This window comes from Manis javanica, chromosome 12, assembly GCF_040802235.1.
Source record: "Manis javanica isolate MJ-LG chromosome 12, MJ_LKY, whole genome shotgun sequence".
Lineage (NCBI taxonomy): Eukaryota > Metazoa > Chordata > Mammalia > Pholidota > Manidae > Manis > Manis javanica.
The window spans coordinates 83,585,059-83,609,207 of NC_133167.1; the positions used below are offsets into that span (position 1 = coordinate 83,585,059).

General features: G+C 38.9%; 1 protein-coding gene across 2 annotated transcripts in view; it reads left to right on the forward strand.

The window, feature by feature from the left end:
• The window catches only part of KCNU1 (potassium calcium-activated channel subfamily U member 1), a 265,469-nt gene that overhangs the window by 166,545 nt on the left and 74,775 nt on the right, over window positions 1-24,149 (forward strand). Inside the window, exons 3-4 of one of the 2 annotated variants that reach the window (XR_012123910.1) lie at window positions 312-373; window positions 480-590. Coding sequence is in view for 1 of the 2 variants with exons in the window: in XM_073218915.1 (XP_073075016.1) it covers window positions 480-590 (111 nt within the window). In the remaining variant the exon portion in view is untranslated. The remainder of the gene's footprint in view (window positions 1-311; window positions 374-479; window positions 591-24,149) is intronic. The other variant, XM_073218915.1, reaches the window with a different exon arrangement.

A 24,149-nucleotide genomic window follows, 5' to 3' on the forward strand; every position in this document is an offset into this window, starting at 1 on the left:
AGATAAACTGGAATAACCTAGAGTCCAGGGCCACCTGTGTCCTACTATTTTGACTTTGGGAAAATCAGTGAACCTTTCGGATCCTTAGTTGTTCCCCAGTGAGAAAGGACTAGATCAGCCACATAGGAATCAAGTGAAATAACACATGTGCAGGTCCAGTCTAAGTTCTTCCTAACCTGATAAATCTAGTAGTTACAACAGTTATGGATGTGTTCCTGGAAAGTTATGCATAATTTTCACATTTGGACCCATACTCTGTATGAAATTAGCTGGATGCTACTGAAATCTGATGCTTCTTTTCTGTTGTGCAGGTAGAGTCCTTAGTCTTTCTATTTTACATATCTGGGTGATGCAAACAGGACACTATTTAAATGTAAGTTTAAGTTTTATTTAAAACTAAGTTCCTGTCAAGTAGTTCTTTGACAGGAAGATAACTTCTGTTCCTCGGCTGATCCATGTCACCTGTACTTACCACCTAGGTTCATCATGGTGTGTGGAAACATCACTGTGGACAGTGTGACTGCCTTCCTGAGGAATTTTCTCCATCGCAAGTCAGGGGAAATCAACACTGAGATCGTTTTCCTGGGAGAGTAAGTGTATCCGTCTGGCTCTTGAGTGCTAAATTAAAACTTGAAATATGTGTGAATTGTTTTTTAATGTGAGGAAGGTACCTTTATAATATTCTTAGAAAATTAGGAAATAATAAGCAAAAAGAAAAAGCAATCGCATTACCAGAGCAAACCTCTGAAAATATTTTTTTTTTTTTTTGGGAGAGCAACATTTTTTTTTTTTTTTTTTACATGGTGAACGAATTTTTACATAGTGAATAAATTCTTAACATGGTGAACAGTACAAGGGCAGTCATCACAGAAACTTTCGGTTTTGATCATGCAATATGACCTATAAACAATCAGGTCAAATATGAATATTCGTTTGATTTTTGTACTTGATTTATATGTTGATCCCACATTTCTCCTATTATTATTATTATTTTTATTTTTAATAAAATGCTGAAGTGGTAGGTAGATGCAAGATAAAGGTAGAAAACATAGTTTAGTGCTGTAAGAAGGCAAATGTAGATGATCAGATGATCAGGTGTGTGCCTATGGACTAAGTATTAATCCAGGCTAGACAAGGGCATCAAGACATCCACGGATGCAGAAGATTTCTCTCAAAGCAGGGGGGGTGAGGTTCTGAGCCTCACCTCTGTTGATCCCCAAATTCTCACCTGATGGCCCCCCTGCGACTGTGCCTGTCTTAGGTTGTTCCTCCCTTGAGGAATCTTACCCGTCTCTGGCTAACCAGTCATCTTCCGGGGCCATACAGGGAAATGTAAAGTTGGTAAGTGAGAGAGAAGCCATATTGTTTGCAAAGGTTAGCTTTTTACTTCTTTGCAGATTTATGCCCTGTGGATTCTATGCCCAGCACTTGTCTCGAGCTTTACCACCTGGAGGAATTATGATACTCGGTAAATTCGATATGAGGCACGAATTCTATTTAAGGGTTGTAATTAGGAAGGAAGAAGAAAAGCTATAGATGTAGCATACGAAGGAAACTTGGGGAGGATTGATTATTTCTTTGACATATCTTCTTGTAGAGTACCTTAAGTATGTATAGGTTTTAAACTACTAACTAATTTGCACACATATATTAACATAATAGGAATACGGTGACATAAACAAAGCAAATCTATAATTACCATCCATCTCCAGTGAAGCCAAGAAAACCATTTAGGCACCCTAGGCATTTGTGAAAATTTATCTATGATATGATGGATATTGTCCAACTGTACTTGAACCATCAGACAAATTAAAGCAGCCCATTTCTGGGATCTGTTCACATCCCATATGTTCTTTTAACCATAGATAGTCTATAGTCATGAGATTTTGGAGTGCTACAACTTGCACCCCTCCCAACTCCTGGTTGAGTTCCAACAGTACAGATCCGGTCAAATTCGTTGTCTCACTGTATGCACATGCCAGCCTAGACATCTCCCTCCTCATTCTTATGGCAAGTCCAGGAGATGGTGGGCTGGATGCAGCCACAACCGCAGCATCGTCCGGATCCCTGTGGAGGCTTTTTGATGATCATCCCCTGGCACAAGTCCTCCAGAGAGTGCTGATGCCGGAAGCTCCTCCTCATATCGTATCTTAGTTCATTTTCTGGGTATCCAAGCTAGGCCTTGATCTCCTGCATAGAAACAAACAGACCCTTTGCCCACACTTTGACATGCCCTCTATACCACTGTGCAGAACTCATTGGAGGTCAGCACACAGTAACTGCTTTTTTTTTTTTTTTTTTTAATTAAGAGAAAGGAATATTATCAGAAAAGAGTACCTCCATAGCTGATCATCTGACACCCTTTAAGTGATCAACATTAAGGATATTTAAAGCATGCGTTGATCTTTGATTTACCAATAGTTTTATCCTGTTAAGGAGTAATCCCCCTTTTCCTTCTTTCTTTCTTTCTTTTTTTTTTTTTTTTTTTTAAATTTTTAATCTACACTTACATGAAGAATACTATGTTTACTATGCTCTCCCCTATATCAGGTCTCCCCTAACAACCACATTACAGTTACTGTCCATCAGTTTAGCAAAATGTTGTAGAGTCACTACTTGTCCTCTCTGTGTTGTGCAGCCCACCCTCCCCTTGCTCCCTCCCCCCCATGCATGCTAATCTTAATATCCCCCTTTTTCTTCCCCCCCCTTATCCCTCCCTGCCCACCCATCCTCCCCAGTTCCTTTCCCTTTGGTACCTGTTAGTCCATTTTTGGGTTCTGTAATTCCACTGCTGTTTTGTTCCTTCAGTTTTTCCTTTGTTCCTATACTCCTCAGATGAGTGACATCATTTGGTATTTCTCTTTCTCCGCTTGGCTTATTTCACTGAGCATAATACTCTCCAGCTCCATCCATGTTGCTGCAAATGGTTGGATTTTTCCACTTCTTATGGCTGAGTAGTATTCCATTGTGTATATGTACCACATCTTCTTTATCCATTCATCTACCGATGGACATTTAGGTTGCTTCCAATTCTTGGCTATTGTAAATAGTGCTGCGATAAACATAGGGGTGCATCTGTCTTTCTCAAACTTGATTGCTGCGTTCTTAGGGTAAATTCCTAGGAGTGGGATTCCTGGGTCAAAAGGTAGGTCTGTTTTGAGCATTTTGATGAACCTCCAAACTGCTTTCCACAATGGTTGAACTAATTTACATTCCCACCAGCAGTGTAGGAGGGTTCCCCTTTCTCCACAGCCTCGCCAACATTTGTTGTTGTTTGTCTTTTGGATGGCAGCTATCCTTACTGGTGTGAGGTGATACCTCATTGTAGTTTTAATTTGCATTTCTCTGATAATTAGCGATGTGGAGCATCTTTTCATGTGTCTCTTGGCCATCTGTATTTCTTTTTTGGAGAACTGTCTGTTCAGTTCCTCTGCCCATTTTTTAATTGGGTTATTTGTTTTTTGTTTGTTGAGGCGTGTGAGCTCTTTGTATATTCTGGATGTCAAGCCTTTATTGGATCTGTCATTTTCAAATATATTCTCCCATACTGTAGGGTTCCTTTTTGTTCTATTGATGGTGTCTTTCGCTGTACAGAAGCTTTTCAGCTTAATGTAGTCCCACTTGCTCATTTTTGCTGTTGTTTTCCTTGCCCGGGGAGATATGTTCAAGAAGAGATCACTCATGTTTATGTCTAAAAGGTTTTTGCCTATGTTTTTTTCCAAGAGTTTAATGGTTTCATGACTTACATTCAGGTCTTTGATCCATTTTGAGTTTACCTTTGTATATGGGGTTAGACAATGGTTCAGTTTCATTCTCCTACATGTAGCTGTCCAGTTTTGCCAGCACCATCTGTTGAAGAGACTGTCATTTTGCCATTGTATGTCCATGGCTCCTTTATCAAATATTAATTGACCATATATGTTTGGGTTAATTTCTGGGGTCTCTAATCTGTTCCACTGGTCTGTGGCTCTGTTCTTGTGCCAGTACCAAATTGTCTTGATTACTATGGCTTTGTAGTAGAGCTTGAAGTTGGGGAGTGAGATCCCCCCTACTTTATTCTTCTTTTTCAGGATTGCTTTGGCTATTCGGGGTCTTTGGTGTTTCCATATGAATTTTTGAATTATTTGTTCCAATTCATTGAAGAATGTTGCTGGTAATTTGAGAGGGATTGCATCAAATCTGTATATTGCTTTGGGCAGGATGGCCATTTTGACGATATTAATTCTTCCTAGCCATCAGCATGGGATGAGTTTCCATTTATTAGTGTCCCCTTTAATTTCTCTTAAGAGTGACTTGTAGTTTTCAGAGTATAAGTCTTTCACTTCCTTGGTTAGGTTTATTCCTAGGTATTTTATTCTTTTTGATGCAATGGTGAATGGAATTGTTTTCCTGATTTCTCTTTCTATTGATTCGTTGTTAGTGTATAGGAAAGCTACAGATTTCTGTGTGTTAATTTTGTATCCTGCAACTTTGCTGTATTCCGATATCAGTTCTAGTAGTTTTGGAGTGGAGTCTTTAGGGTTTTTTATGTACAGTATCATATCATCTGCAAATAGTGACAATTTAACTTCTTCTTTACCAATCTGGATTCCTTGTATTTCTTTGTTTTGTCTGATTGCCGTGGCTAGGACCTCCAGTACTATGTTAAATAACAGTGGGGAGAGTGGGCATCCCTGTCTGGTTCCCGATCTCAGTGGAAATGCTTTCAGCTTCTCGCTGTTCAGTATAATGCTGGCTGTGGGTTTATCATATATGGCCTTTATTATGTTGAGGTACTTGCCCTCTATTCCCATTTTGCTGAGAGTTTTTATCATGAATGGATGTTGAATTTTGTCAAATGCTTTTTCAGCATCTATGGAGATGATCATGTGGTTTTTGTCTTTCTTTTTGTTGATGTGGTGGATGATGTTGATGGATTTTCGAATGTTGTACCATCCTTGCATCCCTGGGATGAACCCCACTTGGTCATGGTGTATGATCCTTTTGATATACTGTTGAATTCTGTTTGCTAATATTTTATTGAGTATTTTTGCATCTACATTCATCAGGGATATTGGTCTGTAGTTTTCTTTTTTGGTGGGGTCTTTGCCTCATTTTGGTATTGGGGTAATGTTGACTTCATAGAATGAGTTTGGGAGTATTCCCTCCTCTTCTATTCTTTGGAAAACTTTAAGGAGAATGGGTATTATGTCTTCTCTGTGTGTCTGATAAAATTCCGAGGTAAATCCGTCCGGCCCCGGGGTTTTGTTCTTGGGTAGTTTTTTGATTACTGTTTCAATTTCTTTGCTCGTAATTGGTTTGTTTAACTTTTGTGTTTCTTCCTTGGTCAGTCTTGGGAGGTTGTATTTTTCTAGGAAGTTGTCCATTTCTTCTAGGTTTTCCAGCTTGTTGGCATATAGGTTTTCATAGCAGTCTTTAATAATTCTTTGTATTTCTGTGGAGTCTGTCGTGATTTTTCCATTCTCATTTCTGATTATGTTGATTTGTGTTGACTCTCTTTTTCTCTTAATAAGTTGGGCTAGAGGTTTATCTATTTTGTTTATTTTCTCAAAGAACCAGCTCTTGGTTTCGTTGATTTTTGCTATTGTTTTATTCTTCTCAATTTTGTTTATTTCTTCTCTGATCTTTATTATGTCCCTCCTTCTGCTGACTTTAGGCCTCATTTGTTCTTCTTTTTCCAGTTTTAATAATTGTGATGTTAGACTATTCATTTCGGATTGTTCTTCCTTCTTCAAGTGTGCCTGGATTGCTATATACTTTCCTCTTAAGACTGCTTTCGCTGCATCCCACAGAAGTTGGGGCTTAGTGTTGTTGTTGTCATTTGTTTCTATATATTCCTTGATCTCTATTTTGATTTGTTCATTGATCCATTGATTATTTAGTAGCATGTTGTTAAGCCTCCATGTGTTTGTGAGCCTTTTTGTTTTCTTTGTAGAATTTATTTCTACTTTTATACCTTTGTGATCTGAAAAATTGGTTGGTAGAATTTCAATATTTTGGATTTTGCTGAGGCTCTTTTTGTGGGCTAGTATGTGGTCTATTCTGGAGAATGTTCCATGTGCACTTGAGAAGAATGTATATCCTGTTGCTTTTGGATGTAGAGTTCTATAGATGTCTTATTAGGTCCATCTGCTCTGCTGTGTTGTTCAGTGCTTCCGTGTCCTTACTTATTTTCTGCCCGGTGGATCTATCCTTTGGGGTGAGTGGTGTGTTGAAGTCTCCTACAATGAATGCATTGCAGTCTCTTTCCCTCTTTAGTTCTGTTAGTATTTGCTTCACATATGCTGGTGCTCCTGTATTGGGTGCATATATATTTAGAATGGTTATATCCTCTTGTTGGACTGAGCCCTTTATCATTATGTAGTGGCCTTCTTTATCTCTTGTTACTTTCTTTGTTTTGAAGTCTATTTTGTCTGATATTAGTACTGCAACCCCTGCTTTCTTCTCACTGTTGTTTGCCTGAAATATGTTTTTCCATCCCTTGACTTTTAGTCTATGCTTATCTTTGGGTTTCAGGTGAGTTTCTTGTAAGCAGCATATAGATGGGTCTTGCTTTTTTATCCATTCTATTACTCTATGTCTTTTGATTGGTGCATTAAGTCCATTTACATTTAGGGTGACTAGTGAGAGATATGTACTTATTGCCATTTCAGGCTTTAGATTCGTGGTTACCAAAGGTTCAAGGTTAGCTTCTTTAGTATCTTACTGCCTAACTTAGCTCGCTTATTGAGCTGTTATATACACTGTCTGGAGATTCTTTTCTTCTCTCCCTTCTTATTCCTCCTCCTCCATTCTTCATATGTTGTGTGTTTTGTTCTGTGCTCTTTTTAGGGGTGCTCCCATCTAGAGCAGTCCCTGTAGGATGCCCTGTAGAGGTGGTTTGTGGGAAGCAAATTCCCTCAGCTTTTGCTTGTCTGGGAATTGTTTGATCCCACCATTATATTTAAATGATAGTCGTGCTGGATACAGTATCCTTGGTTCAAGGCCCTTCTGTTTCATTGCATTAAGTATATCATGCCATTCTCTTCTGGCCTGTAGGGTTTCTGTTGAGAAGTCTGATGTTAGCCTGATTGGTTTTCCTTTATAGGTGACCTTTTTCTCTCTAGCTGCCTTTAAAACTCTTTCCTTGTCCTTGATCCTTGCCATTTTAATTATTATGTGTCTTGGTGTTGTCCTCCTTGGATCCTTTCTGTTGGGGGTTCTGTATAATTCCATGGTCTGTTCGATTATTTCCTCCCCCAGTTTGGGGAAGTTTTCAGCAATTATTTCTTCAAAGACACTTTCTATCCCTTTTCCTCTTTCTTCCTCTTCTGGTATCCCTATAATACGAATGTTTTTCCTTTTGTATTGGTCACATATTTCTCTTAGTGTTGTTTCATTCCTGGAGATCCTTTTATCTCTCTCTATGTCAGCTTCTATACGTTCCTGTTCTCTGGCTTCTATTCCTTCAATGGCCTCTTGCATCTTATCCATTCTGCTTATAAATCCTTCCAGGGATTGTTTCACTTCTGTGATCTCTTTCCTGACATCTGTGATCTCCTTCCGGACTTCATCCCACTGCTCTTGCATTTTTCTCTGCATCTCATCCCACTGCTCTTGCATTTTTCTCTGCATCTCATCCCATTGCTCTTGCATTTTTTTCTGCATCTCTGTCAGCATGTTCATGATTTTTATTTTGAATTCTTTTTCAGGAGGACTAGTTAGGTCTGTCTCCTTCTCAGGTGTTGTCTCTGTGATCTTTGTCTGCCTGTAATTTTGCCTTTTCATGGTGATAGAGATAGTTTGCAGAGCTGGTACAAGTGACCGCTGGAAGAGCTTCCCTTCTTGTTGGTTTGTAGCCTTTTCCTGGGAGAATAGCGACCTCTAGTGGCTTGTGCTGGGCAGCTGTGTGCAGACAGGGCTTCTGCTTCCTGCCCAGTTGCTTTGGGGTTTATCTCCGCTGTTGCTGTGGGCTTGGCCTGGCTGGGGCTGTTCCTCCAAAATGGTGGAGCCCCGTTGGAGGGGGAGCAGCCAAGAGGCTATTTATCTCCGTAAGGGGCCTCTGTGCTCCCTGCTGCCCAGGGGGTTAGAGTGCCCAGAGATCCCCAGATTCCCTGCCTCTGGTCTAAGTGACCTGTCCTGCCCCTTTAAGACTTCCAAAAAGCACTCTCCAAACCAAAACAACAACAGCAACAATGAGAGAGGGAACAGAAAGAATGAAAAAAAAAAAAAAAAAAAAAGGAAAAAACAAGCGATTTTTTTTGTCCTCAGGTGCCGGTTCCAGGCACCCGCTCACTGGTCCTGCTGCCCTGTCTCCCTAGCACCAGGGTCCCTGTCCTTTCAAGGCTTCCAAAAAGCACTCACCCACCGGTCCCGTAGGGAAGGAACGCTCGATATTCTTTGTCCTCAGGCACTGGTCCCAGGCACCCGCTCACCAGTCCCGCCGCCCTGCCTCCCTAGCACCGGGGTCCCTGTCCCTTCAAGGCTTCCAAAAAGCACTCGCCAAAAAGAGAGATAAAAAGGGGAAAAACGCGCGATTTCTTCCATCCTCAGGTGCCAGTCTCAGGCACCCACCCACCGGTCCCACAGGGAAAAACGCAGGATATTCTTTGTCCTCAGGTGCCGGTCCCAGGCACCCGCTCACCAGTCCCGCCGCCCTGCCTCCCTAGCACCGGGGTCCCTGTCCCTTTTAGGCTTCCAAAAAGCACTCGCAGAAAAGAGGAAAAAAAAGGGGAAAAACGCGCGATTTCCTCTGTCCTCAAGTGCCGGTCTCAGGCACCCGCCCACCGGTCCCGCAGGGTAAAACGTGGGATATTCTTTGTCCTCAGGCGCCGGTCCCAGGCACCCGCTCACCAGTCCCGCCACCCTGCCTCCCTTGCACTGGGGTCCCCGTCCCTTCAAGGCTTCCAAAAAGCGCTCGCCAAAAAGAGAAAAAAAAAAAAAAGGGGGAAAAACGCGCGACCTCCTCCGTCCTCAGGCACCGGTCTCAGGCACCCGCCCGCCGGTCCTGCAGGGAGAAACGCGGGATATTCTTTGTCCTCCGGCGCCGTTCCCAGGCACCTGCTAACCGGTCCCGCCACTCTGCCTCCCCAGCAACGGGGGCCCGTCCCTCTAAGGCTTCCAAAAAGCGCTCGCCAAAAAAAAAAAAAAAAAAAAAAAAAACCCGCTCCGGTTTCTCTCCACCCGCCGGGAGCCGGGGGGAGGGGCGCTCGGGTCCCGCCGGGCCGGGGCTTGTATCTTACCCCCTTCGCAAGGCGCTGGTTCCTTGCAGGTGTGGATGTGGTCTGGATGTTGTCCTGTGTCCTGTGGTCTCTATTTTAGGAAGATTTTTCTTTGTTATATTTTCATAGCTCTATGTGTTTTTGGGAGGAGATTTCCACTGCTCTACTCACACCGCCATCCTGGCTCCGCCTCTGAAAATATTTTGAAATCTATCTTACCAGATTTTTTTCTGTGTGTGTGTGTATATATAATATATATATATATATATATATATTATTTTAGTGACCCCCCTGTGGTATAGATCATTCTACACTCTTTTTTATTATATCTGATGATAATTTTGTACATAAGTCTGGTGTACTTAATAATTATTATTCTACTGTTAATTCTTAACATTGGAAATGTAAAGTTCAAATAGATGATGAAAAGGTCACTTTTGATATTTTTGTTCTATTACGTTTAACTTTCTACAAGCAGAGTCCAAGTCAAAATATTGTGAAACACTGGAAAATGGACACTTGATATAAAAAGATGTTTAAGTAGGCTAAGTGGTTGCTTACTGTTTCTACAATTTCGGTTCCTAGCAAGATTGAACAGTTTTTGTGTGCTTGGATGTTTTCCATTCCCTTTTGAAATTTGTCTTCATTTCTTTCATCCTTTTTTCTACGAGGATGATCATCTGTTATTTTACCGACTTTTAAGTACCCTTAATATATTTTAATATATTTTTATATTAGCCCTATTGTGTCTTATGCTGTAAATAATTTTTTCACTCTTTGCCTTTTTTCTGTGTGTATGTTTTTACTTTAATACAGAAGCATTTGATTTATATGTACTCCAGCCAATTAACTCTTTCCTTTTGGCTTCTTTCTTACCCAACAAATATCCAGAATTAAGCAAATATTTCTTTAGCATTTTTATGTTTTCATATTGAAATGTTTATAGTTAAGCTCTCTGCAATTGATTCTGTACAATATGTACAGACTTCTTTATTTATTTAACGTGTACTAACTTCTTTAATATTATTTATTTACTATTTTTATTTAATGTATATATATAAAAGGAATCATTTTATTTAATATATACTAACTAATTTGTTTATTAATGGGAACTAACTCCTTTATTTTGTCCAAATGGTTAAGCAGTTATACAAGCACAACACACTAAATACGTCAGACATATTTGAAATCACATATTGATCTTATACAGGATTGTATATGGGATCACCTCAACCTTCATGCATTTTACAGTTGAATGTTCTGTACTTTTTACTTTATGACATGTCCAATCCACCGTAAGTTTGGGCTCTCATGTATCAGATAATCAATAAGCATTTTGATGTTGATGGGCGGCTAGCAGTTCTGTTTCATTGCTATGCCTGTCTTTTCAGTAATTTGTGTATTGAATCCTTACTCTAAAAAAACAGTAAGAAAACCAAAGTGCTAAAACTAGTAATAAGAGGTTAGTAATTACAATCCAATTATGACAAAGAAGAAAACATCAAATGTTACAGAAAGTGACATATTTTATCCTTTGCTGTATTTTCAGGGAGTAGTGTAGATTATTGCATGTCCTAATCAAGATAATGAATGAAATTTTTTAAATGGTAAATGTTGGCAGCATCCATGTAGAATTTTTCCAATCACAAATGTGATGGAGTCTTATGACTCCAAGTCTATATGCTTCATCAGACATTCTCTACAGCTCCACATTCACACATATATTTGCCTATTGGTTATTTGTACCCTAGTGTTTCAAAGGTTCCTCAGACTCAACATTTTCAAAAGTAAATTCACGATCTTATGGTCCCTTTCCATCTCACAAGGCAAATAAAAAAATTAAAGAAAGAAAGAAAACAGCATTTCTAGCATTTTCTTTTTCAGTAAATGGGACCTCATCATCACAGCTTCTTACAGCAAAAAACCAGGCATTGCCTTTGATACCCTCCTTCTCAGGCCCTATGAATATTAGCTTCAATGTCATCATTTTTGTCTCCTAAATAAATCCTAATTCTGTTTCTGCCAATTCGTCTCCACTATCACCACCTTATTCAAGTTATTACTCTGTCTCTCCCGCATTTCTGTAAAGGCCACTTTATTGATTTGTTCTTTTTGCTCGGGAGCCCATCTCCTAACTTTATATGACCAATTTATTCCCCTCCTTTAGCACACAGTCCTTGCCTCTCCAAGCTCTCTGAATTAGTAGTGTCTGTTAATCCTTCTCTCTCATTACTCCATTGTGTTTCCTTTAAAGCAATTGTCACAATCTGTAATTGTGGTAGATGTTCCTGTAATAACAGCTGTTAACATTTCCTTCCCTTACAGTACATTCATGCTGTTCCTCTCAATAAAAGATGGAATCTCTTTCTCCTTCCTCTGAATCAAGCCAGACTGGCTTGATTTGATAAGTAGAATGTGGCAGAGGTGACGCTTGGCTAGTTGCAGGCCTCCCTTTAAGAGGACAGGCAGTTTCACTGTCTTGAATCCCTAAGCCATCACAGAAAAAGTGACACTAGCTTGCTGAGGAGAAGGCCCAGCCAGCTCCCAGCTACTCCAGTCATATAGCTGAGATAACACTCACAGGTGGGAAGTCATCTTGGATTTTCTAGCCCCCAGTCAAGCTCCCTGATGGATGTACCCACGTGATTGACCACATTTAACACTGTAGAACAGCAGAGTGAGACCAGCCAGCCTCCAAAATCACGAGAAATAATGTATCACTGTCATAAGTCAACAGTTCCAGAATGGTTTGTTTTGTGGAGAGAGGTAACTGATATAAAGAGTGGTACTTGAGGTGGGGGGCTGTCATAGTAAAAGCCAAAATATGGCCTTTCCTTGGAACTAGTGGTAGGCAAGGACTGGAAACATTACGTGGATTCTCTTAGAGACCAGAAAACAATGAGGAAAAATTGCTGTAGGGTACTGGAGGAAGAGCAGGGTTTTGGTAACAATGTCACCAAAAATAACATGGAAGGCAGGAAATGTACGTAAGGAAATTGTCTAAGAAGATTTCCTGGAAGACTGTTGGGAGTAGTGGGGCCTAAGGATGTCTGCTCCCTTCATTACCTCCCACTCTGGTTTCTTTTCCTCGGGAGCATCAGTTGCAGTTTTCCTATTCCTGCCTCGTAATGGTTTGTTGAGTGTTGAGGAGGTGGTTCATGGGTCTTCAGATGGGAAGGTGCTGTGCCTGAGAAGCCCCATTCATGTCTAGACCTAATGTAGTTGACAAGATGCAGAACTTAGAGCTAATGCTTTAAAGACATGAGACTTGGGGGAGAAAGTGAGAGTATTTTGTACAGTGAAATATGTGAATTCTTGTGACCAGGTGGCACACTGTAGTAGATTGTTTTTAAAAGATGGCTACTAGCCATTCCTCCCAAATGTTTGAACATACTCTCCTCCTAACAAAAGTCTAGCCTATTTTCCCTTGTATGGGCTGGACTTTTGACTCCTTTTAATCAATCAAATGTGCAAAAGTGACTGGGCCAGTTATGGGCCCAGCCCGTAAGAAGCCTAGCAGGTATATGAAGTTCAGCCACTCTGGTGGAGAGGCAGTCCGTCCCGCCACCAGCTACTCCAGCTAGCCCAGTTGGACAACTCTTGCATGCTTGCTTGGATGTTCTAGCCCAGTGGCTCTTTCAGCTAAATGCAATCATATAAAGCAGACCCACACAGGATAGAAGAATCATCCAGCTGAGCCCAGTCAAACCAAAGAATATCAAGAAATAATAATTTGTTATATAAGCCACAAAGATCTTGCAAGATTTTGTGCAAAAATTTGATAGCTGATACAGAAATTGTCACTTTTCTTTCTTTGGTTATTTGTTTATTATTTTTTAAAAAATCTAAGATACTATGCTATCAAATGTCATAAAGGTAAACTTCTGATTTATACTTTTATAAGTCATATTCTTTAGTGGCATGCAACAAAAACTAACTATGGCTAAATTAAAGCAGAAAGGAATGTATAAATAGGTATTATATAACTCTCATAATCTCCAGAAGAGCCATATAACAAGCCTTAGAGAATATACAACATGGAATAGTGATAATATGATGCTTATTTATAAATATATATTTTTTATGTTCATTTATATTTATAGGTATTTTGATATTTTCTGATACTAGAAATACTGTCATTATGTTTTCTAGTAATTTGCTATTGGTATAAAAAAGCATCTTCTATCTAATCATATTACTAAATTCCACTAGTATTTTTTTTTTTTTGAGAGGGCATCTCTCATATTTATTGATCAAATGGTTGTTAATAACAATAAAATTCTGTATAGGGGACTCAATGCACAGTCATTAATCAACCCCAAGCCTAATTCTTAACAGTCTCCAATCTTCTGAAGCATAACGAACAAGTTCTTACATGGTGAACAAATTCTTACATAGTGAATAAGTTCTTACATGGTGAACAGTGCAAGGGCAGTCATCACAGAAACTTTTGGTTTTGATCACACATTATGAACTATAAACAATCAGGTTAAATATGAATATTAGTTTGATTTTTATACTTGATTTATATGTGAATCCCACATTTCTCCCTTCTTCTTATTATTATTATTATTTTTAATAAAATGCTGAAGTGGTAGGTAGATGCAAGATAAAGGTAGAAAACATAGTTTAGTGCTGTAAGAGGGCAAATGTAGATGATAGGTGTGTGCCTATAGACTTAAGTATTAATCCAAGCTTCCACTAGTATTTTTAATGATTTTCTGTAGTGCTATTGGGGTTTCTATATAAAATAACATTATTTTCAATAAAGACAGTTGTTTCCTGCTATCCAATCCTTATATGTACAATTCACTTTTTATTTTCTTATTGCACGCACAGAGACATCAAATGTGATGTTAAAAAATGTGGTCATTGTATGATCATTTCTCACTTAAAAGAAAATTATTCTATTTTCCGATTAAAGATGTCATTTTTCTTTTAAAGGTACTTTATTGAGTAAAGTTAATTCTCTTCTATTTGTAATGTACCATAACTTGTATTTCTTAACTGTGAAAAAATACTTCCATCAACATGCTCTCTGCATCTGAGATGATTATAATTTTTCACTTTTTGTTAATGTGGCAAATTACATTAATAGTTTTGGTACAATGATTAGTTTGGCTTTGTTGTATTAGTTGGGAACTATTTCCTTCTTTTAATGTCTTTGAAAGACTTCATAAAGATGGGATTGTTTGTTGCTTGAACAGGTGGAAGAAGTTACCTACAGAACCATTTACAACTGATGGTTTAAAAAATTTTGTTTGGTGTGTGGCTTTGTGTATGTGCTTGTTTTTGATTTTAGAGAATTTAAACTACAGCTTCAATTTCTTTAACAGTCATAGGACCATATAGGCTTTTTGTCTCTTCTAGAGTGATTTCCGGTAAAATATATTTTTAGTAATTTGTCTGTTCTGTCTACATCTTAAGAGCTGTTGCATTTAGTTATTTGTTGTATTCTTTTTTTATTCTTATATCTACTTTGCCCATAGGTATTTTTCTTCTTCATTCAGTACATATATCATCTTTTTTATCTATAAATTTTACCACAGCTTTGCCTATTATATTAGTCTCCCCTGCCCCCCGCCACCCACCACACACAAACAGAACCAGCTTTTGCCTTTGTTGATCTTCTCTGTTTCATCTTTCTTTTCTATTTCACTCTTTGCACTTTGGTTTTTATTGTCTCTTTCCTTCTTATTTCTTTGGGTTTATTCCAATATTAATGTCCAGTGCTTTTGTTGTATCCATTGGCTTATTTAGTGTTTCCAACATAATTTATTTCTAATATTTTTAAAAGTTCATTATAGTTTCTTCTTTAAACCCATAAGATTTTCTTAGTAATTATTTTCTTAAATTTCCAAATCTGAAGAATATATTTTTTTGTTATTAACTTCTAACTTAATTGTAGTGTCATCAGAGATCATAATTTGTACAACTGTTTTTTGTGGTTTTTTTTGGCAGTATGTCAAGGCTTTATTAGTCAAGTAATTTATGATTTTGATAAATACTTGTGTGCCTTGAAAAGTATCAGTTATTCACAATAGCCCTGGTATGTAAACAACCTAAGTGTCCCTTGATGGATAAATGGATAAAGAAAATATAGTGTATATGAATTTGCTATAAAATGGAATATTATTAAGTCTTTTAAAAAAAAGGAAATCCTGTCATTTATGACAACCTGGATCGACCTTGTAGAGCATTGTGCTGAGTGAAATAATCCAAAGATAAATACTGCATGGTATCACTTATAACTGGAAAAAAAGAAAGCAGTCAAACTCAAAGAAACAAAGTAGTAAGGTGGTTGCCAGGGCCAGAGATTGAGGTGAAGCACATAGGGAGAGATTGGTAAAAGGGTACACGCTAGCATTTTCAAGTTGGATAATTCCTGAGGATCTAATGTATAATATAGTAATTGATAACACTGTATCACGGAAATTGGCTAAGAGAGTAGCTCTTAAATGTTCTCAGCCCAATGAAAAAGGTACGTATGTGAAGTGATAGATGGGTTAATTAACTTAATAGGAATCCATTCACATTGTATATGTATATCAAACCATCACATTTGGAAATTTTAAATATCTCACTATTATATTTTCTCAGTTATTCCTTAATGCAGTTCTAAAAATATTTGACACCCCAAATGTCTGTAGAGTTTATAAATATAAAGCTTGATGACTTTTTTCTGCTTTACCTATCAATAATTGAGAGAGATGTATTGAAATCTCTCATTACAGTGGCCATCATTTTTTTATTTTTTGAGAGGGCATCTCTCATATTTATTGATCAAATGGTTGTTAACAACAATAAAATTCTGTATTGGGGACTCAATGCACAATCATTAATCCCAAGCCTAATTCTCAACAGTCTCCAATCTTCTGAAGCATATCGAGCAAGTTCTTACATGGTGAACAAGTTCCTACATAGTGAATAAGGTCTTACATGGTGAACAGTGCAAGGGCAGTCATATCACAGAAACTTTCAGTTTTGATCACGCATCATGAACTATAAACAATCAAGTCAAATATGATTTTTCATTTGATTTTTTTTTTTTTTTTTTTTTTTTTATTATTAAAAAGTCTTTGGAGATGCCATTTGAAAAATCATTTTTTTTTTTTTTTTTTTTTTTTTTTGAGAGGGCATCTCTCATATTTATTGATCAAATGGTTGTTAACAACAATAAAATTCAGTATAGGGGGGTCAATGCTCAATGTACAATCATTAATCCATCTCAAGCCTAATTCTCGTCAGTCTCCAATCTTCTGAAGCATAACGAACAAGTTCTTACATGGTGAACGAATTCTTACAGAGTGAATAAATTCTTACATGGTGAACAGTACAAGGGCATTCATCACAGAAACTTTCGGTTTTGATCATGCAATATGACCTATAAACCATCAGGTCAAATATGAATATTCATTTGATTTTTGTACTTGATTTATATGTTGATCCCACATTTCTCCTATTATTATTATTATTTTTATTTTTAATAAAATGCTGAAGTGGTAGGTAGATGCAAGATAAAGGTAGAAAACATAGTTTAGTGCTGTAAGAAGGCAAATGTAGATGATCAGATGATCAGGTGTGTGCCTATGGACTAAGTATTAATCCAGGCTAGACAAGGGCAGCAAGACATCCACGGATGCAGAAGATTTCTCTCAAAGCAGGGGGGGTGAGGTTCTGAGCCTCACCTCTGTTGATCCCCAAATTCTCACCTGATGGCCCCCCTGCGACTGTGCCTGTCTTAGGTTGTTCCTCCCTTGAGGAATCTTACCCGTCTCTGGCTAACCAGTCATCTTCCGGGGCCATACAGGGAAATGTAAAGTTGGTAAGTGAGAGAGAAGCCATATTGTTTGCAAAGGTTAGCTTTTTACTTCTTTGCAGATTTATGCCCTGTGGCTTCTATGCCCAGCACTTGTCTCGAGGTATCTTTACCACCTGGAGGAATTATGATACTCGGTAAATTCGATATGAGGCACGAATTCTATTTAAGGTTTGTAATTAGGAAGGAAGAAGAAAAGCTATAGATGTAGCATATGAAGGAAACTTGGGAGGATTGATTATTTCTTTGACATATCTTCTTGTATAGTACCTTAAGTATGTATAGGTTTTAAACTACTAACTAATTTGCACACACATATTAACATAATAGGAATACGGTGACATAAACAAAGCAAATCTATAATTACCAGCCATCTCCAGTGAAGCCAAGAAAACCATTTAGGCACCCTAGGCATTTGTGAAAATTTATCTATAATATGATGGATATTTTCCAACTGTACTTGAACCATCAGACAAATTAAAGCAGCCCATTTCTGGGATCTGTTCACATCCCATATGTTCTTTTAACCATAGATAGTCTATAGTCATGAGATTTTGGGGTGCTACAACTTGCACCCCTCCCAACTCCTGGTTGAGTTCCAACAGTACAGATCCAGTCAAATTCGTTGTCTCACTGTATGCACATGCCAGCCTAGACATCTCCCTCCTCATTCTTATGGCAAGTCCAGGAGACGGTGGGCTGGATGCAGCCACAACCGCAGCATCGTCCGGATCCCTGTGGAGGCTTTTTGATGATCATCCCCCGGCACGAGTCCTCCAGAGAGTGCTGATGCCGGAAGCTCCTCCTCATATCGTATCTTATTTCATTTTCTGGGTATCCAAGCTAGGCCTTGATCTTCTGCGTAGAAACAAACAGACCCTTTGCCCACACTTTGACATGCCCTCTATACCACTGTGCAGAACTCATTGGAGGTCAGCACACAGTAACTGCTTTTTTTTTTTTTTTTTTTTTTTTTAATTAAGAGAAAGGAATATTATCAGAAAAGAGTACCTCCATAGCTGATCATCTGACACCCTTTAAGTGATCAACATTAAGGATATTTAAAGCATGCGTTGATCTTTGATTTACCAATAGTTTTATCCTGTTAACGAGTAATCCCCCTTTTCTTTCTTTCTTTCTTTCTTTTTTTTTTTTTTTTTTTTAAATTTTTAATCTACCCTTTCATGAAGAATACTATGTTTACTATGCTCTCCCCTATATCAGGTCCCCCCTAACAACCCCATTACGGTTACTGTCCATCAGCTTAGCAAAATGTGGTAGAGTCACTACTTGTCCTCTCTGTGTTCTGCAGCCCACCCTCCCCTTTCTCCCTCCCCCCCATGCATGCTAATCTTAATACCCCCCTTCTTCTTCCCCCCCTTATCCCTCCCTGCCCACCCATCCTCCCCAGTTCCTTTCCCTTTGGTACCTGTTAGTCCATTTTTGGGTTCTGTAATTCTGCTGCTGCTTTGTTCCTTCAGTTTTTCCTTTGTTCCTATACTCCTCAGATGAGTGAAATCATTTGGTATTTCTCTTTCTCCGCTTGGCTTATTTCACTGAGCATAATACTCTCCAGCTCCATCCATGTTGCTGCAAATGGTTGGATTTTTCCACTTCTTATGGCTGAGTAGTATTCCATTGTGTATATGTACCACATCTTCTTTATCCATTCATCTACAGATGGACATTTAGGTTGCTTCCAATTCTTGGCTATTGTAAATAGTGCTGCGATAAACATAGGAGTGCATCTGTCTTTCTCAAACTTGATTGCTGCGTTCTTAGGGTAAATTCCTAGGAGTGGAATTCCTGGGTCAAATGGTAGGTCTGTTTTGAGCATTTTGATGCACCTCCATACTGCTTTCCACAATGGTTGAACTAATTTACATTCCCACCAGCAGTGTAGGAGGGTTCCCCTTTCTCCACAGCCTCGCCAACATTTGTTGTTGTTTGTCTTTTGGATGGCAGCTATCCTTACTGGTGTGAGGTGATACCTCATTGTAGTTTTAATTTGCATTTCTCTGATAATTAGCGATGTGGAGCATCTTTTCATGTGTCTTTTGGCCATCTGTATTTCTTTTTTGGAGAACTGTCTGTTCAGTTCCTCTGCCCATTTTTTAATTGGGTTATTTGTTTTTTGTTTGTTGAGGCGTGTGAGCTCTTTATATATTCTGGACGTCAAGCCTTTATTGGATCTGTCATTTTCAAATATATTCTCCCATACTGTAGGGTTCCTTTTTGTTCTATTGATGGTGTCTTTCGCTGTACAGAAGCTTTTCAGCTTAATGTAGTCCCACTTGCTCATTTTTGCTGTTGTTTTCCTTGCCCGGGGAGATATGTTCAAGAAGAGATCACTCATGTTTATGTCTAAGAGGTTTTTGCCTATGTTTTTTTCCAAGAGTTTAATGGTTTCGTGACTTACATTCAGGTCTTTGATCCATTTTGAGTTTACCTTTGTATATGGGGTTAGACAATGGTCCAGTTTCATTCTCCTACATGTAGCTGTCCAGTTTTGCCAGCTCCATCTGTTGAAGAGACTGTCATTTTGCCATTGTATGTCCATGGCTCCTTTATCAAATATTAATTGACCATATATGTTTGGGTTAATTTCTGGGGTCTCTAATCTGTTCCACTGGTCTGTGGCTCTGTTCTTGTGCCAGTACCAAATTGTCTTGATTACTATGGCTTTGTAGTAGAGCTTGAAGTTGGGGAGTGAGATCCCCCCTACTTTATTCTTCTTTTTCAGGATTGCTTTGGCTATTCGGGGTCTTTGGTGTTTCCATATGAATTTTTGAATTATTTGTTCCAATTCATTGAAGAATGTTGCTGGTAATTTGAGAGGGATTGCATCAAATTTGTATATTGCTTTCGGCAGGATGGCCATTTTGACGATATTAATTCTTCCTAGCCATGAGCATGGGATGAGTTTCCATTTATTAGTGTCCCCTTTAATTTCTCTTAAGAGTGACTTGTAGTTTTCAGAGTATAAGTCTTTCACTTCCTTGGTTAGGTTTATTCCTAGGTATTTTATTCTTTTTGATGCAATGGTGAATGGAATTGTTTTCCTGATTTCTCTTTCTATTGATTCGTTGTTAGTGTATAGGAAAGCTACAGATTTCTGTGTGTTGATTTTGTATCCTGCAACTTTGCTGTATTCCGATATCAGTTCTAGTAGTTTTGGAGTGGAGTCTTTAGGGTTTTTTATGTACAGTATCATATCATCTGCAAATAGTGACAGTTTAACTTCTTCTTTACCAATCTGGATTCCTTGTATTTCTTTGTTTTGTCTGATTGCCGTGGCTAGGACCTCCAGTACTATGTTAAATAACAGTGGGGAGAGTGGGCATCCCTGTCTGGTTCCCGATCTCAGTGGAAATGCTTTCAGCTTCTCGCTGTTCAGTATAATGCTGGCTGTGGGTTTATCATATATGGCCTTTATTATGTTGAGGTACTTGCCCTCTATTCCCATTTTGCTGAGAGTTTTTATCATGAATGGATGTTGAATTTTGTCAAATGCTTTTTCAGCATCTATGGAGATGATCATGTGGTTTTTGTCTTTCTTTTTGTTGATGTGGTGGATGATGTTGATGGATTTTCGAATGTTGTACCATCCTTGCATCCCTGGGATGAACCCCACTTGGTCATGGTGTATGATCCTTTTGATATACTGTTGAATTCTGTTTGCTAATATTTTATTGAGTATTTTTGCATCTACATTCATCAGGGATATTGGTCTGTAATTTTCTTTTTTGGTGGGGTCTTTTCCTGGTTTTGGTATTAGGGTGATGTTGGCTTCATAGAATGAGTTTGGGAGTATTCCCTCTTCTTCTATTTTGTGGAACACTTTAAGGAGAATGGGTATTATGTCTTCTCTGTGTGTCTGATAAAATTCCGAGGTAAATCCGTCCGGCCCCGGGGTTTTGTTCTTGGGTAGTTTTTTTATTACTGTTTCAATTTCTTTGCTTGTAATTGGTTTGTTTAACTTTTGTGTTTCTTCCTTGGTCAGTCTTGGGAGGTTGTATTTTTCTAGGAAGTTGTCCATTTCTTCTAGGTTTTCCAGCTTGTTGGCATATAGGTTTTCATAGTAGTCTTTAATAATTCTTTGTATTTCTGTGGAGTCTGTCGTGATTTTTCCATTCTCATTTCTGATTATGTTGATTTGTGTTGACTCTCTTTTTCTCTTAATAAGATGGGCTAGAGGCTTATCTATTTTGTTTATTTTCTCAAAGAACCAGCTCTTGGTTTCATTGATTTTTGCTATTGTTTTATTCTTCTCAATTTTGTTTATTTCTTCTCTGATCTTTATTATGTCCCTCCTTCTGCTGACTTTAGGCCTCATTTGTTCTTCTTTTTCCAGTTTTAATAATTGTGATGTTAGACTATTCATTTGGGATTGTTCTTCCTTCTTCAAGTGTGCCTGGATTGCTATATACTTTCCTCTTAAGACTGCTTTCGCTGCATCCCACAGAAGTTGGGGCTTAGTGTTGTTGTTGTCATTTGTTTCTATATATTCCTTGATCTCTATTTTGATTTGTTCATTGATCCATTGATTATTTAGTAGCATGTTGTTAAGCCTCCATGTGTTTGTGAGCCTTTTTGTTTTCTTTGTAGAATTTATTTCTACTTTCATACCTTTGTGGTCTGAAAAATTGGTTGGTAGAATTTCAATATTGTGGAATTTACTGAGGCTCTTTTTGTGAGCTAGTATGTGGTCTATTCTGGAGAATGTTCCATGTGCACTTGAGAAGAATGTATATCCTGTTGCTTTTGGATGTAAAGTTCTATAGATGTCTATTAGGTCCATCTGTTCTAGTGTGTTGTTCAGTGCCTGTGTGTCTTTACTTATTTTCTGCCCGGTGGATCTATCCTTTGGGGTGAGTGGTGTGTTGAAGTCTCCTACAATGAATGCATTGCAGTCTATTTCCCTCTTTAGTTCTGTTAGTATTTGCTTCACATATGCTGGTGCTCCTGTATTGGGTGCATATATATTTAGAATGGTTATATCCTCTTGTTGGACTAAGCCCTTTATCATTATGTAGTGGCCTTCTTTATCTCTTGTTACTTTCTTTGTTTTGAAGTCTATTTTGTCTGATATTAGTACTGCAACCCCTGCTTTCTTCTCACTGTTGTTTGCCTGAAATATGTTTTTCCATCCCTTGACTTTTAGTCTATGCTTATCTTTGGGTTTAAGGTGAGTTTCTTGTAAGCAGCATATAGATGGGTCTTGCTTTTTTATCCATTCTATTACTCTATGTCTTTTGATTGGTGCATTAAGTCCATTTACATTTAGGGTGACTATTGAAAGATATGTACTTATTGCCATTGCAGGCTTTAGATTCGTGGTTACCAAAGGTTCAAGGTTAGCTTCTTTAGTATCTTACTGCCTAACTTAGCTCGCTTATTGAGCTGTTATATACACTGTCTGGAGAGTCTTTTCTTCTCTCCCTTCTTATTCCTCCTCCTCCATTCTTCATATGTTGTGTGTTTTGTTCTGTGCTCTTTTTAGGGGTGCTCCCATCTAGAGCAGTCCCTGCAGGATGCCCTGTAGAGGTGGTTTGTGGGAAGCAAATTCCCTCAGCTTTTGCTTGTCTGGGAATTGTTTGATCCCACCATCATATTTAAATGATAGTCGTGCTGGATACAGTATCCTTGGTTCAAGGCCCTTCTGTTTCATTGCATTAAGTATATCATGCCATTCTCTTCTGGCCTGTAGGGTTTCTGTTGAGAAGTCTGATGTTAGCCTGATTGGTTTTCCTTTATAGGTGACCTTTTTCTCTCTAGCTGCCTTTAAAACTCTTTCCTTGTCCTTGATCCTTGCCATTTTAATTATTATGTGTCTTGGTGTTGTCCTCCTTGGATCCTTTCTGTTGGGGGTTCTGTATAATTCCATGGTCTGTTCGATTATTTCCTCCCCCAGTTTGGGGAAGTTTTCAGCAATTATTTCTTCAAAGACACTTTCTATCCCTTTTCCTCTTTCTTCCTCTTCTGGTATCCCTATAATACGAATGTTTTTCCTTTTGTATTGGTCACATATTTCTCTTAGTGTTGTTTCATTCCTGGAGATCCTTTTATCTCTCTCTCTGTCAGCTTCTATACGTTCCTGTTCTCTGGCTTCTATTCCTTCAATGGCCTCTTGCATCTTATCCATTCTGCTTATAAATCCTTCCAGGGATTGTTTCACTTCTGTGATCTCTTTCCTGACATCTGTGATCTCCTTCCGGACTTCATCCCACTGCTCTTGCATTTTTCTCTGCATCTCATCCCACTGCTCTTGCATTTTTCTCTGCATCTCATCCCATTGCTCTTGCATTTTTTTCTGCATCTCTGTCAGCATGTTCATGATTTTTATTTTGAATTCTGTTTCAGGAGGACTATTTAGGTCTGTCTCCTTCTCAGGTGTTGTCTCTGTGATCTTTGTCTGCCTGTAGTTTTGCCTTTTCATGGTGATAGAGATAGTTTGCAGAGCTGGTACAAGTGACCGCTGGAAGAGCTTCCCTTCTTGTTGGTTTGTAGCCTTTTCCTGGGAGAATAGCGACCTCTAGTGGCTTGTGCTGGGCAGCTGTGTGCAGACAGGGCTTCTGCTTCCTGCCCAGTTGCTTTGGGGTTTATCTCCGCTGTTGCTGTGGGCTTGGCCTGGCTGGGGCTGTTCCTCCAAAATGGTGGAGCCCCGTTGGAGGGGGAGCAGCCAGGAGACTATTTATCTCCGTAAGGGGCCTCTGTGCTCCCTGCTGCCCAGGGGGTTAGAGTGCCCAGAGATCCCCAGATTCCCTGCTTCTGGTCTAAGTGACCTGTCCTGCCCCTTTAAGATTTCCAAAAAGCACTCTCCAAACCAAAACAACAACAGCAACAATGAGAGAGGGAACAGAAAGAAAGAGAAAAAAAAAAAAGGAAAAAAAAGGAAAAAACAAGCGATTTTTTTTTTTTTTTGTCCTCAGGTGCCGGTCCCAGGCACCCGCTCACTGGTCCTGCTGCCCTGTCTCCCTAGCACCAGGGTCCCTGTCCTTTCAAGGCTTCCAAAAAGCACCCACCCACCGGTCCGGCAGGGAAGGAACGCTCAATATTCTTTGTCCTCAGGCACTGGTCCCACGCACCCGCTCACCAGTCCCGCCGCCCTGCCTCCCTAGCACCGGGGT